The sequence below is a fragment of the Mytilus californianus genome, unplaced genomic scaffold, assembly GCF_021869535.1.
Source record: "Mytilus californianus isolate M0D057914Y unplaced genomic scaffold, xbMytCali1.0.p SCAF_20, whole genome shotgun sequence".
Classification (NCBI taxonomy): domain Eukaryota; kingdom Metazoa; phylum Mollusca; class Bivalvia; order Mytilida; family Mytilidae; genus Mytilus; species Mytilus californianus.
In genome coordinates, this window is record NW_026262669.1 from 607407 (window position 1) to 624612 (window position 17206).

Consider the following 17206-nt stretch of genomic DNA (forward strand, 5'->3'; position numbering starts at 1 on the left):
TTAACAAGTAAATCAATTTTCCGTAGTGTACTTATTTGACTTTACAAATCGAGTGATTCAAATACACAAGGTAACTTGACTAATGGATGTCTGCAACAAATAAAATTGAATCACATCGTATTTCGGAAGAAATCTTCTGGTTAGGAATGTAAATCTAGATTTGAAAACGACAGTTTTAGATAAAAACACAGGCAATTTCTATATTTTCTTTAGAAATAACCAGGACTTTTTTTGGCAAATACATTCCACGTGTGAACAATTGCGGAAAATGCATTATCTGAAATAAGAAAAACAATAACGTTCTTTTTTAAGAAAGAAAACTCCTTTATGTTGAACGTAGATCTGATTTAAAAAAAACAGTTGACCAATTTCTATGGCAGTTAGATTGCAAAGTTTACAATGTAAAACAAGATGAAAGAATGTTCTTATGTTGTTCTCAAATTTGACTATATATGTTTACCATGTAAATAATGTATCCGTTTAACGTGAGTTAACATTTCTCAAATATATCTACGACTGTATTTTTCTTAGATATAACCCTGTGTTTTATCTCGCACTCTTTATGTCGAAAATGTACTTGTGTGGTTTAAGATATAAGTTGTTCCCTTCAGTCAACGAGACTAACGTACGACAATGCATACATGTATACGTGATATTGACGATGGCGCATTGTCATTTCTGACCGTGTTATATGCTAAACTATCTTGAAATTATGTTCATTGTTAGTGATTTGTCAAGCAACAACTTATGTAAAAAACAATGATGTTCATACATGTCAAAATATAATTAATAATTTGTACGTGGATATATATGGTCTGTGTCACTGGACTTTTAGAAAACACTAATAAATCTTTAAAAGCATCATATACATAGATACAAATTTCTTGAACTTACATTTCATATAAGTTAGTATAGTTGGCAAATACGCCCGATTTTAAGATTTTGATATTGTTAAACTTCAAGTCTCTGAAATAGAAAAGGACTATCAAAAATAGATTACAAGGAATATATGTATTTGACCTAATACTTTAATTCTTTGGCGTCTTTTAATGGTGATGCATGTGTTTCAAGTGCCGTGCAATATTCAATATGTTAAAAATGTATTCAACTGACGGATCAGTAAAATCGTAATGTCTTATGATATACCGCATTTAGAATGAACATTGTTGTGTAGATATGTATTTTGCTTTGAATCAGCGTCTGTGTTATGACTGCCCTTGTGAAATAATTTGTTCTTTCAACAAGTTAAATTTCAAGCTATCAGACAGGTTCATTTGAGTGATTACGCAGTTTTGCAGAAAGAAAATTTCTAATTAAATCTAAATACTGCATCACCATGATCACATAGATAATAGTTTTATAGAAGAAGACATGACAACATTGGTGTATGTAAATAATCAAATTAATCGTACTTACACTTTATACAGATTGGATGAATTTCGTGGTAAAGATTGGTTTATATCTCGTAAATCGTTGTAGGAACCATCACTGGAAAGACAGTTCAACAAAATGTATCAATATGTTATCTTAAAATAATAATATTGCTTGTGAAATATAAAATATTTCTAGAACATTAAATGAAATCATTTGAACTGAAAGAGAACAAAATGCCAATAGTCAAAACCTAAAATATGTGTATCATTAAACATTTAAAAAATATATCCCAAACTTATAACGCCGATGCGTTTAATTTTGTGTCCAAATACTCACCAGGGGTATTCGGATCTTAAAAGTTATAAGTGCTTAAGTGAACACGAAAAGAAAAAGTAAGTGAAGGATTTATGAGACTGATTAGATTAGACTAGACTAATTTGATCATTCTTCATTGCGATTTAGTTGCCGTGTTAACATTTTCTCCTCATACCAGTACATCACTTTAAGTTATCTCTCTCTCTCTCTCTCTCTCTCTCTGATATAACCGGTACGGTGTTGATAAATCGTAACTGATTGTTTAACATCAAACTGTGTAAATAAAGGCAACAGTAGTATACCGCTGTTCAATAGTCATAATTCGATTCAGCGAAAACAAATCCGGGTACCAAGTTAAAAACGATGGAAACACATCGATTATAAGAGGAAAACAACAGAACAACAGAAACACTGAACTACAACATAAGCAAACGTCAACATACATAGAAACGGACTATCTGATAACAACTGCCACATTCCTGACTTTGTACAAGGCATTAAAAGAAAAAATAGTGGTTTGAACCTTTATGGCTAGCCAAACCTCCCGCTTATATGGCAATGGTAAAATACCGTTAAAATGACAACACTACGCGACAGAAATACAGTACAAACAAACGCAGAACACTCAGCACAGAGAAATACATAAATAAATAATATGATAGTACATTACAACATGTAAACCGCAGAATAACGGACATCTCCCATGAATTTACGACAGCACATCAGGACACCACAAACGAAATATAAACTGCGCGCCACATGAACGGATCAACATCACAAAAAGTGACGTATTTTTTGTGACATTTATATTATCACAGGTAAATTTCTAAAAATAAAATAGATTTGTTTTATTCATAGACACGTACAAGAATATTAAATTGGGACAGAGTTTGTAATGGTGTTATTTTATGTATTTCTTAACCATGACAAGAATATTAAGTTGGAATTGTGTTTGTTATGGTGATACTATTTGTATTTTCTAACCATGTTACATCTATATAATTAGCGATGACTGTAAGAACACATTTTAACGTTATTATAATACAATACAATATTACAACGAAGTGTACTACATTAAAAGAACTAAAGAAACTTACATTGTTCTTAGACCAACAGCTCTCTCCAAACCTAAATTGTCAATTGTGTCCAGCATGTTACTACCAATATATCTAAAATAAGTGTATTTTATCATGACTAGATAATGGAAACAAACTCAAAAATGAAACGTTGGTCATAACTGATATAGCTACATGACCCTCTGCCTTCCGTATGTACCTTGTTGAATCTGTGTCAGTTTCTGTCATTGCAATACTCGCAAAAATGAAGCTTGTTCGGATTTTTAAATGACTACATGTACATTTTCATTTTCTGTACGCTAGTAAATTGATTTCGTTTGATATTTGTAATAATGTACATTAAACACCATTAATCACCACAAAACGACAAATTATGTTAATTTCATTTCAATCTAACGCCTTATTTGTGTATTGTTGATTGTCTATTGGTCTTTATCTTATTTAGACATGGCGTTGTCAGTTCATTTTCGACTTATGAGTTTAAATGTCCCTTTTGTATATTTTGCCTTTCGTGAATGTATGGATATTCGTATGACTGTAGTCAATTATTTAGCGTGGTTAAAATAATTTTGACAACAAAATTTAAACAAGTATAAGAAATAGTTTTATTTAGATCCTTAAATAATTGACTTTTGTTTGTTTAACTTCAAATATTTCAGTAATCGATTAAATACACACTGCATGTATAATTCAGATATTCTTAGTAAAATGTGTACTTACACGTTCAAAATGCCATGGAAACAAACATATAACACACACATTTTAACTTTTTTGCTGTGTCAATTTCAACGCGAATGTAAAAACCCAAATGTTTTCCCTTGTACAATATTCATCAAATATGGCTGTTAATTGCCTAGTAGAATGTAAATTTGGGTCAGCCTATCAAGGGTCAAAGTAACAAAACCCGTAAATATACTTATATAAGGAGAAACGTTTGAAACACTACATTTTTGGTTCTAAATCAGATATTTCCCGATCGTTAATAAATAACTTGGTGTGATGGTCAGTACTTGGATCAAAGGTCAGCGGCAAACAAAAGATTTCTGTGAAGATTTAAGATTTATCATTTAATTGTTTTATACAAATGTATTTCTGCTACTATTTTATTTGAATCTCGGCTTTGCATCCATTGGGATTTGCATTTGCATACATTTTATTTATTAAATTTTATTTTAAAACAAAACATTCTGCTTTAAATGTGTTCTATATATTTTTTGGTATATTTTCTCCGGATGAACAACCGAAAACAACGTAACATAGGTTTAACGATTACAATCGCGAGTTAGTTGACCGATCAAATGTGTTGGTGTCTCAACTCACTGGCGACATGTTTTCGCGGTTTGAGATCTTTTTATACCAGTAATGTCGTATGCTCTATGAATTTTACCGACAGTGTACTGTTCCTGATTGTGACATGTATACTAAGTGTGAAATTGCATGGCGCCTATTTACCATGTCGACGTACCCGGGTCTGCTATGATAGGTTGTTCCGCAAGAAGTATTAATGCATTATTTAAGCCAGAAGTGTATTGGATGTACATGAATCTTCATGGCTGGGAAAAAAAACATATCAAATTAATTATACTCTTTCATGTCTTTGTTCAGCTCTATGCGTGTGTGCGTTTGGGTGTTGTTTTTGGTTTCCGTCTTGAGCGTTAAAGTAAAAGAGTTGAACGTTAATATTAGCGGCATGTGTAACCCTTAGTAAACAGAAAACACTTGAAGGAAATTATTGTTAAAATTTACTCACATGGTTTCTAAATAAGGAAAGTTTTTCCAAATGTCTCCAAAAAAATCATGTTGTTTACTTCGTCTTGTCTGTTGAATGTTTCTATGTTTTAATATAAATAACTTATGACAACATATTATTTCTAAAACCTTTTTCAACCATGCAATGCATGAGCATATATTGAAATTTTTGTTAACCATTAACCAATTAATAAATACAAAAATGCTACATATACAATATTCCCGTGCAGATGCTTCAAAACAGTTCCGTGAGTACAAACATAGAAACAAATTAAAAGAGAAAAATACCCTGTCCAATTTATACAACTGAAGGAAATATGACTGCTAGTACACACCGACAACCACCGAATTACAAAGACTTTGGAATGGATATGCCGGGAAAAGGTAGAAATAGGTTGGAAAAAACGTGTATGTGATCTCCCAAACCCCACTCTCACCTGAAATCCTATTAAGGGAAAATATGGTGTATTAACTAATTTGAAGTTGCTTTCATTTTATGTGAGTACTTTTAACTCAAAACCTAAGAGTGATTTGTCTTTATGTAAGGGTTATGTGTGTGTAATGTGTACCGAACTTGTTAGTAAAGCTTTACTGTTTTTTTTTTTATTTTCCTTTTTTTATTTTGGGCTGTTTTGTGTAGTTAAGAGGGAGGGTGAATGGCCAGAGGCATGTATAACCTCGCCACATTGTTTAAATCAGGAATCTGTAATACGGTAGTGGTCATTTGCTGTTTCGTTTTTCCTAGTTGCTTCTAATTCAAATCAGATTGTTAGCTTTTTGTTCTGAACTGTTTTACATTTTGCGATGCCGGAGTCTATTTTGCTTATTATTGTAGGCTGTATAGTGCCCTACATCTGTTTGCATCATCGCCCTGTGATCTCTACTGTATAGTTACTGCATTGGCAATACACAAGTTATTTCATTACCAATAGTTTTACATTGTGTTATGTGTTTTTGATAGTTTGTTCGTACTGTGTATCGATCTGATAAATAAAGTCCTTTTCAACTGATTTGTATAGTTTGTTTTTATGCTGTATCGTTAGACCGCTGTTCCAGTGTACGGGAGGGGGATTTAGCCGCAAAATAATTCAGGCCTTTATTTTTGTTATATGAATTGTTTTACATTTGTTACCCCTTTGCCTTTAACAGCTAATTATGCGATATGGGTTTTAATCCTTGTTAAAAGCCGTACGATGACCTATAGTTGTTTAATTTTACGGCATTTGGTAAAATTTTAAATTACAAAAATACTGAACTGAAAATTCAAAACGGAAAGTCCCTTATCAAATGGCAAAATCAAAAGCACAAACACATCAAACGAATGGACAACAACTGTCATATTCCTGACTTAGTACAGGCATTTCCTTATGTAAATAATTGTCTTTTTTTCAGATAAAATTGCATCCTTTTCGTATGATTATTTTAACAATATCGTACACTAAATCTGGAGAATCGTAATAAAAGTCTTTAGTGACGATATTTATACAGTTCATATTCCATGTGCTTAAAAACTGGCATTCAGTCGTGTCTTTTTTTCATGTATATATATTAGAAATATTGAATAAAGACAACAGTAGTATACCGCTGTTTGAAACTCATAAATCGATAGAGATAAAAACAAATCCGGGTTACAAACTAAAACCGAGGGAAACGCATCAAATATAAGAGGAGAACAACGACACAATAAAAACACAACATTAAAATGTAACACACACAGAAACGAACTATAATATAACAATGGACATTTTTCTGACTTGGTACAGGACATTTTAAGAAAAAAATGGTGGGTTGGACCTGGTTTTGTGGCATTCCAAACCTCCCGCTTTTATGGCAATGTTAAATATAACATTAAAATGACAACATTACATGACATGACTACAATACAAATAAATGGGAGAACATATAGGACAAAGAAACACACGAATAATAGCAAACAAAAGGTACTAGGTTTAGAATTTAATACGCCAGACGTGCGTCTCGTCCACACAAGACAAACCAGTGACGCTCAGATTAAAAAAGTTTGAAAGCCAAAACAAGTACAAAGCTGAAGAGCACCGAGGACCAAACTTCCAAAAAGTTGCGCCTAACACGGCCAGGGTTTTCTGCCTGGGACAAGAACATCCTTATTATTTAGAATAGTATATACTTTTGCAAACAGTAAATTTTATAAAATGACTATATAATAGATATACATGATTAAACCGAAGTGGGGACTAACTAATAAGATAGAATTAGGATTGATTCAAGATTAGATCTGTAATGCTGACATTACATTTATTAATAACAATGAAAATTACAATACTATTAATATCAAATTGTGGTAGTAATTAGATAATTAATTGTATTATCTAGGTATGTCGGTGTTTCTTCTGAATCAAACTGTAAACCAAATATATCGTATAAATTTCGTTGAACCAAACTAAAATCTAATAAATGAAGGGGTGATTAATTATCTTTACCATAAAACGCGAATATAACAGAAAAGACGTTAAGACATTTGGCAAATTTGAAAATGATTATGAAAAATCAATAATCGGGCCAACTGATACCAAACACCTTAAGAGGGACCAGATTGTCCGAACTTGACACTACTACACAAAGAAGAAATTATAAAACAAGTTTGATCATTTATATAAAAATAGTCGCTAGAATTATAGCGAAACCAAAGAAATCATTTCACAATAAAGTGATAATAAAATTATGTGTGTTTATACACAATTGTAATCTACTTACAAATCCGTCAACTGACTACAAGGTAGAAGAAACTGATATCCATAACCAGACAATGAATTTGATTGTAGATTTCTGTAATAGTTATATATAGATATTCGCCGTCAAAAGCTATGCACATGTCAACAAAGACAAATCTGTTGTGACAAAATGAAAGATAAACATAATGTTTGTTTAGTTTTCATACAGTAAAGTCGAAAATATAATCAATAAAAACGCCTTACTGAGTTAAGAAATTTGAAAAAAGAGAGGAAAAAAAAAAAACCAAACGCCAAGGCAAATGCAAATAGTCCACCAAAACCGACAATATCAACCGTGATTAACCAACAACTGTCAACTTAGTATGGTACAGATATTTTCCTAAGAAAATGGTGGGTCAAACTGGTTTTTATAGCTAGCTAAACCCCCACTGGTATGACAGCTCTTTATAGGTCCGTTATATTGACAATCTATGAATCCCTCATTAACCACTACACCATGTTTTTTGGTTTTTTTTTGTTTGTTTTTTTCAGCTCCCCACAAGGCTGACTGGGGTATAAAAATATGGTCACTATTGGTCTTCTCCGAACGGTAGTAAAACTCTCGCCCAAGAGAGGCGTCCGTTTGGCTGTGCGAGATGTAAAAGTTTGCAGCCACGTCCTGTCAGAATGGGGACATCAAATCCGATGTCTCGAGTTAAGAGAGTGCCACGCTATTTGCACGTTAAGAACCCATGTAACAACTCTTCGAGGGGTCCGTGGCAAGCCAACATTTCTGTGCCTATCCAATATACCCTCATTTTCCCGTGGCAGTCCACAGGTCCCCGATCTTCATCCCGGACGGCCTCTATTACATGCCCTACCTATTGTACTTATTGTTAATTTGTTCTCGTCCTGAATACGCATGAAATTTTGGCCACTGGACGTTAAGCAACCAACAATCAATCAACTTTTTGCAGTTATCGAGGTTCGATGGTGAACACGTTGACTACACTAGTGTAGAATTTATGTCCGACAGGGAAAAGAATTTAAATGAAGGCATTGATGAAGTTTCAGTTGAAGATACTGTTGTAGAAGATTTTTCAAATTCAGATCTCTTGACTTATATGAAAAACAAAATTGCCGGTCTCGAGAAAAATGGGTCGACCAATAGTTTATCCAAACAGGTGAGGAAGTCGGAAACACCTTTAAATTCAAAGGTAATAAATTTCTGTTTGATTTTAACGTGAATGTGGTCGACAATGTAGATTATGCTATTGCTTGTATTAAGAAGAAACGTCCGAATAAAGCCATTGCGTAGTTCGGATATTACAAAGAGCTGCTGAATGAGTGGAATACGAGTATAAGGATCGCATATAAAGTCCGCAGGCGGTTGGAAGACGGTCAGTGCATACTTATTTGATGATATCGCTATTGATTCGGAAGATAAGAAACGCAACAGTGCCGCAAACAGCAGGGCAGTCAAGAAAAGTAAGGCAGACAAGACAAAAAGCAGCATTATTAGTTTTACATTTGTCATTTCCGGGCCTTTTATAGCTGACTTTGTGGTATGGTTTTTTTTTCTCATTGTTGAAGGCCGTATGATGACCTATAGTTGTTAACTTCTATGTCATTTTGTCTATGGTGAGGAGTTTTTACACTGGCAATCATACCATATCTTCTTGTTTTTATATACATGGTAGAAAAAAACCTGCAGAAGTGTCTGGTTCGTGGTATCAACAGGCTCATAGTGATTTAAATTCTGGAGGTAATGGTTTTCAACTTTAGGCTTTTCCTGCAGGGGTATCTTCCGGTATAGCCCAGGGTCAACAGAGCCAAGCAAAAAAAAATGATGATTGATCAACGGAAATGAAACAGTGATAATGTTCGGAATTTGCTCTCAGAAAGGTAGTGGAATATTTCTGTTTCAAAAAAAAAAACTTTCGAGGTCTGTTTCAAGTGTGGATTTTATTGTTTTTGGCCGAAAAAAAGGTCGCCGACAGAGCAAGTCTAGAGTACACAGAGAACCTTCACAGGACAAAAGATCAAGATACTTTTAAAATACTTTAACAATTTAATATCGACACTTATTTTGAATATGAGATAGATGTTATGGGATTAAACGCCTTTTTAAAGAAATTTATTGGTGTATAAACTCGATCAATTCACTCACAAACAAATAAAAGTCTGACGGACTTTTATGATATGTTTGTGAGTGACTTGGTCCAGTTTATACACCAATAAATTCCTTTAAAAAGGCGTTTAATCCTTATAATTCTTTAAATTAATGTATTTTTCCACACTCATAACCTCTTTCACACGTAAATTGTATAATTATGTCATTGAATTAGCCTGGCGCATGAGTATATTTATTTGTTAAAGCAAAAGTATGTACTCCATGAAATTTGCTATCTGATAAAAAATAAACTACAAAAAATCATAATATCATTCAAATGAATGTTTTGTGTTTATTATTTAATTTAACGATTAACGCGAAGTGAAAATAAATATTTTAAACGTCGAGCCGGATTGTGTTATTATCGTCGCCATCTTGTTTACATTGGTTACAAAAAGAAATTTGGTCAACGTCGTCTATCGAAAAATAAACAACGTCAAGAACAACTATCGGAAGTCCTCTCGGCCAATCATATCAATGTATTTCCTAATATGCAAATCATATCAGAATAATTCTGCTATATTTATAAAGGAAAAGTAAGTAATTTTTAAAACTTTTTGGTTAAGATTTGTATGTTCCCAAGAGAAGATTATAAAATATCCTTTTTTACAAAAACCTCAATCTGTATTTTTGTTAAAATGATTTGTCGTCTCTAAAAAATAATATTTTTGTACATGAGACTACTTTATATTTGCCTAAAGAAAGTATCGAGCGGACCCACGCTGTGAACTCTCTGAAAGTAGCTATCAGTGTAAAAGATAAACATAGACTTGGACTGGATATAGGACACGTGAACAAACAGGTATTAGTAAACAAAGTTAAATTCGAAGATATGAAAGTGTCGAAACAATATGTCACAAATTATTCTGTCGGTTTTCCTTCTCCACACCAGAAGTATTAAGATTTCTCATGGAAGTTGTATGATGTTGTATAAGACCTGGACGTATTCGGAAAAAAATTAAGAGCTCCACATGGAGAGAGGTGAAAGCAATCGAGTTGTGCTAAATATCGTGTGCGCATTTATTTTGCAACAAAACAGTTGTTTTTTATACAGACAACTAGAACGAAGTGAGCGTCCTTGAGAAAGGTAGCAATATATTTGAACTTCAGGACTTGACTCTTTCAATTTTTAAAAATGTATTGTGAATTGTATTTCCTTCATCAGTATGATTATGATGATGTAAAATGAATCATATCAATACATTTTGATTTAACTTAATCAATTTTTACTGTTATACAATTACAAACCGAACAAATATACGTAAGGATTTGAATGACTAGTAAACATTATCCTTGTCAAAGCAATTACGTATCTATTTTACACAGCCAATGTTCCTTTTAAGGTAACTATTCGTATATAAATATATTCAAAGAGTGTAACTTACCAAAATAATGTTTGTATAAGCTATATCAAAATACCGTTTGCAGTAATCGTCCGTTTTCTCACAAACCAAAAAACATCATACTATTTGTTATAACAGAATATTATATCAACTTACAGATTCCTTAAATCAGTCAAGTTGTTGAACGCATTTGGATGAATGTAAGAAATCGTATTGTCGCTCAAGTCCCTAAAAAAAGAATTGAAATGTACTTTCATTGTGATCATACGAAATGAACGATTTACAAATATAATTATTTAAGAAAGGCTTATATATTTTTGTGTATTTTAAAGCGTACATAACTGCAGGTACATTAGAGTGGTAAGTTTTTTTTTGTCGTGAAAGTGAACACTATGTTATAACCAACGCCAGCACGACAATTATGAATGCCTAACATGTTAAGTTGTGTAACATTTTTGTAGAATATATGACATATTATTGACAGTAATGCCATTCATGAAGGAATGTATTATGAACTAAATGATTAGCCACGAAACGCAAATCATGAACATAGCAAATCTGTGTGAAGAAAAAGAAATAGGCATTTGAATTTGTCTTTTCGAGGTCAGACTGCATTTTTGTCAACACTGATGCTGATTTCACGTCCAAGTTCTTAATCTATGATAATAAAAAAAATTGTATCAAGCAAATATAAAGTAGCTGGGAAGAATACATCAGGCAAGTTAACTATTTATACTCTTCAATCATCTTCGTTCTGATGATTGATCAACGGAAATGAAACAGTGATAATGTTCGGAATTTGCTCTCAGAAAGGTAGTGGAATATTTCTGTTTCAAAAAAAAAAAAAAAAACTTTCGACGTCTGTTACAAGTGTGGTTTTCATTGTTTTTGGCCGAAAAAAAAGTCGCAGACAGAGCAAGTCTAGAGTACACAGAGAACCTTCACAGGACGAAAGATCAAGATACTTTTAAGATACTTGAACAATTAAATATTGACACTTATTTTGAATATGAGATAGATGTTATAGGATTAAACGCCTTTATTAAAGGAATTTATTGGTGTATAAACTCGATCAATTCACTCATAAACAAATAAAAGTCCGACGGACTTTTATGATATGTTTGTGAGTGACTTGGTCCAGTTTATACACCAATAAATTCCTTTAAAAAGGCGTTTAATCCTTATAATTCTTTAAGTTAATTTATTTTTCCACACTTATAACCTCTTTCACACGTAAATTGTATAATTATGTCATTGAATTAGCCTGGCGCATGAGTATATTTATTTGTTAAAGCAAAAGTATGTACTCCATGAAATTTGCTATCTGATAAAAAATAAACTACAAAAAATCATAATATCATTCAAATGAATGTTTTGTGTTTATTATTTATTTTAACGATTAACGCAAAGTGAAAATAAATATTTTAAACGTCGAGCCGGATTGTGTTATTATCGTCGCCATCTTGTTTACATTGGTTACAAAAAGAAGTTCGGTCAACGTCGTCTATCGAAAAATAAACAACGTCAAGAACAACTACCGGGAGTCCTCTCGGCCAATCATATCAACGTATTTCCTAATATGCAAATCATATAAGTATTATTCTGCTATATTTGTACAGGAAAGTAATTTTTAAACTTTTGGATAAGATTTGTATATTACCAAAGAAGGTTATAAAATATCCTTTTTTTTACAAAAACTCAATTTGTATTTTTGTTAAAATGATTTGTCGTCTTTAAAAAATAATATTTTTGTACATGAGACTACTTTATAATTGCCTAAAGAAAGTATCGAGTGGACTCACGATAGGCTTGGACTGGATTTAGGACACGTGAACAAACAGGTGTTAGTAAACAAAGTTAAATTCGAAGATATGAAAGTGTCGAAACAATATGTCACAAATTATTCTGTCGGTTTTCCTTCTCCACACCAGAAGTATTAAGATTTCTCATGGAAGTTGTATGATGTTGTATAAGACCTGGACGTATTCGGAAAAAAATTAAGAGCTCCACATGGAGAGAGGTGAAAGCTATCGGGTTGTGCTAAATATCTTGTGCGCATTTATTTTGCTACAGAACAGCTGTTTTTTAATACAGACAACCAGAACGAAGTGAGCGTTCTTGAGAAAGGTAGCAATATATTTGAACTTCAGAAATTGACTCTTTCAATTTTTAAAAATGTACTGTGAATTATATTTCCTTCATCAGTATGATTAGGATGATGTAAAATGAATCATATCAATACATTTTGATTTAACTAAATCAATTTTTACTGTTATACAATTACAAACCGAACAAATATACGTAAGGATTTGAATGACTAGTTAACATTATCCTTGTCAAAGCAATGACGTATCTATTTTACACAGCCAATGTTCCTTTTAAGGTAACTATTCGTATATAAATATATTCAAAGAGTGTAACTTACCAAAATACTGTTTGTATAAGCTATATCAAAATACCGTTTGCAGTAATCGTCCGTTTTCTCACAAACCAAACAAAAAATCATACTAATTGTTATAACAGAATATTATATCAACTTACAGATTCCTTAAATCAGTCAAGTTGTTGAACGCATTTGGATGAATGTAAGAAATCGTATTGTCGCTCAAGTCCCTAAAAAAAGAATTGAAGTGTTCTTTCATTGTGATCATACGAAATGAACGATTTACAAATATAATTATTTAAGAAAGGCTTATATATTTTTGTGTATTTAAAAGCGTACATAACTGCAGTTACATTAGAGTGGTAAGTTTTTTTTTGTCGTGAAAGTGAACACTATGTTATAACCAACGCCAGCACGACAAATAATGAATGCCTAACATGTTAAGTTGTGTAACATTTTTGTAGAATATATGACATATTATTGACAGTAATGCCATTCATGAAGGAATGTATTATGAACTAAATGATTAGCCACGAAACGCAAATCATGAACATAGCAAATCTGTGTGAGGAAAAAGAAATAGGCATTTGAATTTATCTTTGCGGGGTCAGACTGCATTTTTGTCAACACTGATGCTGATTTCACGTCCAAGTACTAAATCTATGATAATTGAAACAATTGTATCAAGCAAATATAAAGTAGCTTGGAAGAATAAATCAGGCAAGTTAACTCTTTATACTCTTTAATCATCTTCGTTCTGATGATTGATCAACGGAAATGAAACAGTGATAATGATCGGAATTTGCACTCAGAGAGGTAGTGGAATATTTCTGTTTCAAATCGTTCCAAAAGATGGAATATCATTTACACTTTTTTATGTGATTTTTTAATTGGCAAAATATGATAAAAATGTATCTATTCCATAACGAAACGTTCAAAATTAGGCAAGACCTACAAGGTCTGTTATAACAAAAAGCATAACAGTGTTAGACAAACTTAAACCGGAAGTGATTATTCCGTATTTGCCCACGGTTTAATACGGCTTTTACAGTATTGGACTGGGCCGAGTAGCAATATTCATGATATTAACGCATGAGTTATATCAACAGATGACTTCACTAGTATATCACATGAAGATTATTCGTATAAGGGCCAATTTGCTCATATTATTCAATAATAGAAATTAAACATCTAGTAAACGACGTAATAAGTGTTTTGCTTTTACTAATAGTCTCTATTATAGGATGAATAATATAATGAACAGGTCTTTTCTATAATAACTGTGTTTGTTGGGTTTTTTTACGTTTTTTTGTGTTTATCTTTGAATTTCATTTTGCTATGAAGTTGTACATGTTGTATATATATTTGTCTGTTTAACAGTAGATGGGAGGCACACTGACGGTGTTGAGTGTTCTGCTGTAAGTTATATGTTTTTCCCTGTGTTCATATTGTATATCCCTTGATGTAATTCCCTGAATTGGTTTTACACGCTTAGTATTTTGTATATACATGTATTATTTTTTGTTCATTTTTATTTTACTTTTACTTTTAAAAAACAACGAATCTTAAAAGAAAAACGTAGTATTTCGAAAAAAATTGTCAAACCCATAAGTCAATCAACTAATAATGTAATGGTAAAACAATACAAAAAACTACTAAAGATATCAAAAGTGTACAAAACACAGCATACAAAACTAGCGAATGGGCAAATCTTATATCTTACATATTTACCTTGAGGTCATTGCAATGAAAAAACAGCAAAAATCTATTTCAAATACTCACAGAGTCTGCATCCTTGTAAAATTTCCAAAAGATAGGTCATCAATATTTGTAAACATGTTGCCACTAATATGCCTGAAATGTTGTTAAATTATTACTATTTCATTTATCGGTTTATGTGTCTTTGACTTAGGAACATTACACATCTTTTAACCGTATAAGAACTTCAAAATAAAGTTAGTATCGTTACCGTGCCATTTCTCATCCGTGTCTTGAACAGGACGACAATATCATTGCCAAACTAAGGAATATATTTTAATATACGTCTTCGTGACTAACCACAGACTGAATTATATTTATAACTTGTATATTTAAGCCAGTGAACTGCTCGTGTATTTGCATTGTTTATCCGTGGTATACTTGAAATTTTACTGTTTTACAAAGTATATATGTATCTCACATTCAAAGGACTGTGCTATAATTTATATTTGACATGTCGCTCATTATAACATAAATTCAACACATAGTAAAATTTTATATCATCTAGAATTAACAGATATTACCATTTGGTAGATTGGTTCTTAAATTACAGTATCAGCACCTGATAGTCGTTTTTGCTTGATCTCAATCGTCAGTTATTCCTAAAAATCCGGTCATTTTAGTAAAAAGAGTACAATTTACCTGTTGTGTCTCACAGATTACGCAACTCCACGTCAGTTTAACGACTCCAACCTTTAATGTGTGCCCCTCATGAAAACGCCTTTTATTGGCTTACAATCAATTGACGACAACCTGTCTTTACTTTTCCAGTAAAGGAATAACAACGAAGCAGCGTTCTTATCTGTTACCTTGACAGTACGAAACCTAGCCTGAGTGGCATAAGCAACAAACCAACAACGTTGTTAATAGTTTATTGTAATCAAACTACCCGTTACAAAACATGAATTCTGATCATAAAGAACGCCATGACAACACAGAGTGTCTATATAAAAAAAAAAAAAATACAAGAACAAGCGTAACTTCCAGTGAATGCTGGACACCCTTACGAAAATACGTCTGATGTTTCACTCTAATAGCAAGTGACTCACAGATGAGTACCTGAACCCTCTAAAGAAGACCAGAACGTTCGACAGTCTTAAGGACATGGACACATGTAATCATTTATCAGATATTCGACTGTTCAAAGCGGACTTGGTCATGGAAACACTGCACGAACATCGCCTCGCATTGGCAAAGGGTTAACCAACAAACACATCAACGAGTAACAAAACATCACACAACGGAAATTACATTGTTTCTTACATGAGGTAAAGGCTTTGCTTATTGTTGCAGACCTTGGATAACATGTAATTACATCCATACACCGTCAGTGTGTACGTCGTTTCTTCCTCTTTCCGATGTTTTTGCTTTAAATAATCGGTTGATTGAAATTTTAATAAATAATAATATACAGGAACTCACAAATGTTGAAGACTTGGAAGATTCATAAAAGTAAATGGTTCTATTGTGGATATGTCATTGTTATACAGATATCTTAAAAGAGAAAAGTACATAACTGTTATATGGTAATCTGCTAAATAACACTACAAACCTTTATAGCCAAAAAAATATACAAAACAAAAAGTAAAGATGAATATGATTAGTGAAAATATGGGTGAATTAATGAACCGACAAACAAACCCAAGTAATTTAAAGGACATCACATAGTATTTAACAACAGACAGCCGTCCCTACAATATGTCTAGCTTTCAAATGTGCCGAGTGTACATACGATGTAATAAAATTGTACCAAACACGCATAGATCTTTCAAGAACACGGTTTTCCCAAACGCACGTTAACTAATAAGATATGACCTACGAGAAATACTGACGAGGTCCCTGACTCAGACCCTACACTTTAATCGAAATAACACATTAAAAATGTCATGCCTTCTTAGCTCTTCTATATTCAGGGATGCATAAATACGTACTATCGTTCGGAATTATATAACACAAAGGGAATAGTCAAATCATCCAAGGTCAACTTTGTCTGCAGGAGTTAAAACCTTAGATCAATCGTTCAATTTTTTAACTTCATTAATTGTTGTAGCTTACGGTGGATCATCGGTATATATTTCCTGAGATAGAATTTTCTTATACTTTGCCAAAATGAAGATTTAACTACGCTTTTTTAAGATATAATATAAAGTATGGGTCACCGTGCTATATTTCAAGCTACAAGTCGTGCAAAATTGACCAAATTTGCATAGATTGTTCATGAAAAAACACTTTTTTGTGAATAAAAAGAAATCAATGATATAGAATTTTAAATTAAAATATGAGAAGATAGGTTTTATTATATGCTTTAAGAAAAAAAAAGAAAAAAATGGTATCAACGAAAATGT

The 17206-nt window shown here is 32.3% G+C and overlaps 2 protein-coding genes across 26 annotated transcripts in view; one reads left to right on the plus strand and one right to left on the minus strand.

The window, feature by feature from the left end:
- LOC127731659 (tight junction protein ZO-1-like) overlaps nt 1–17206 on the plus strand; it is a 611031-nt gene that overhangs the window by 270991 nt on the left and 322834 nt on the right. The gene's annotated exons all lie outside the window — the stretch shown is intronic.
- LOC127731663 (leucine-rich repeat-containing protein 15-like) overlaps nt 1–17206 on the minus strand; it is a 286215-nt gene that overhangs the window by 19702 nt on the left and 249307 nt on the right. For 16 of the 23 annotated variants that reach the window (XM_052240453.1, XM_052240443.1, XM_052240435.1 and 13 more), the window contains 9 exons: nt 16284–16355; nt 14886–14957; nt 13262–13333; nt 10877–10948; nt 7248–7319; nt 4516–4596; nt 2787–2858; nt 1417–1488; nt 895–966 (listed from right to left, as the gene is read on the minus strand). In XM_052240453.1, coding sequence (XP_052096413.1) covers nt 895–966; nt 1417–1488; nt 2787–2858; nt 4516–4596; nt 7248–7319; nt 10877–10948; nt 13262–13333; nt 14886–14957; nt 16284–16355 — 657 coding nt within the window. The remainder of the gene's footprint in view (nt 1–894; nt 967–1416; nt 1489–2786; nt 2859–4515; nt 4597–7247; nt 7320–10876; nt 10949–13261; nt 13334–14885; nt 14958–16283; nt 16356–17206) is intronic. The other 7 variants (XM_052240437.1, XM_052240448.1, XM_052240444.1 and 4 more) reach the window with 5 other exon arrangements.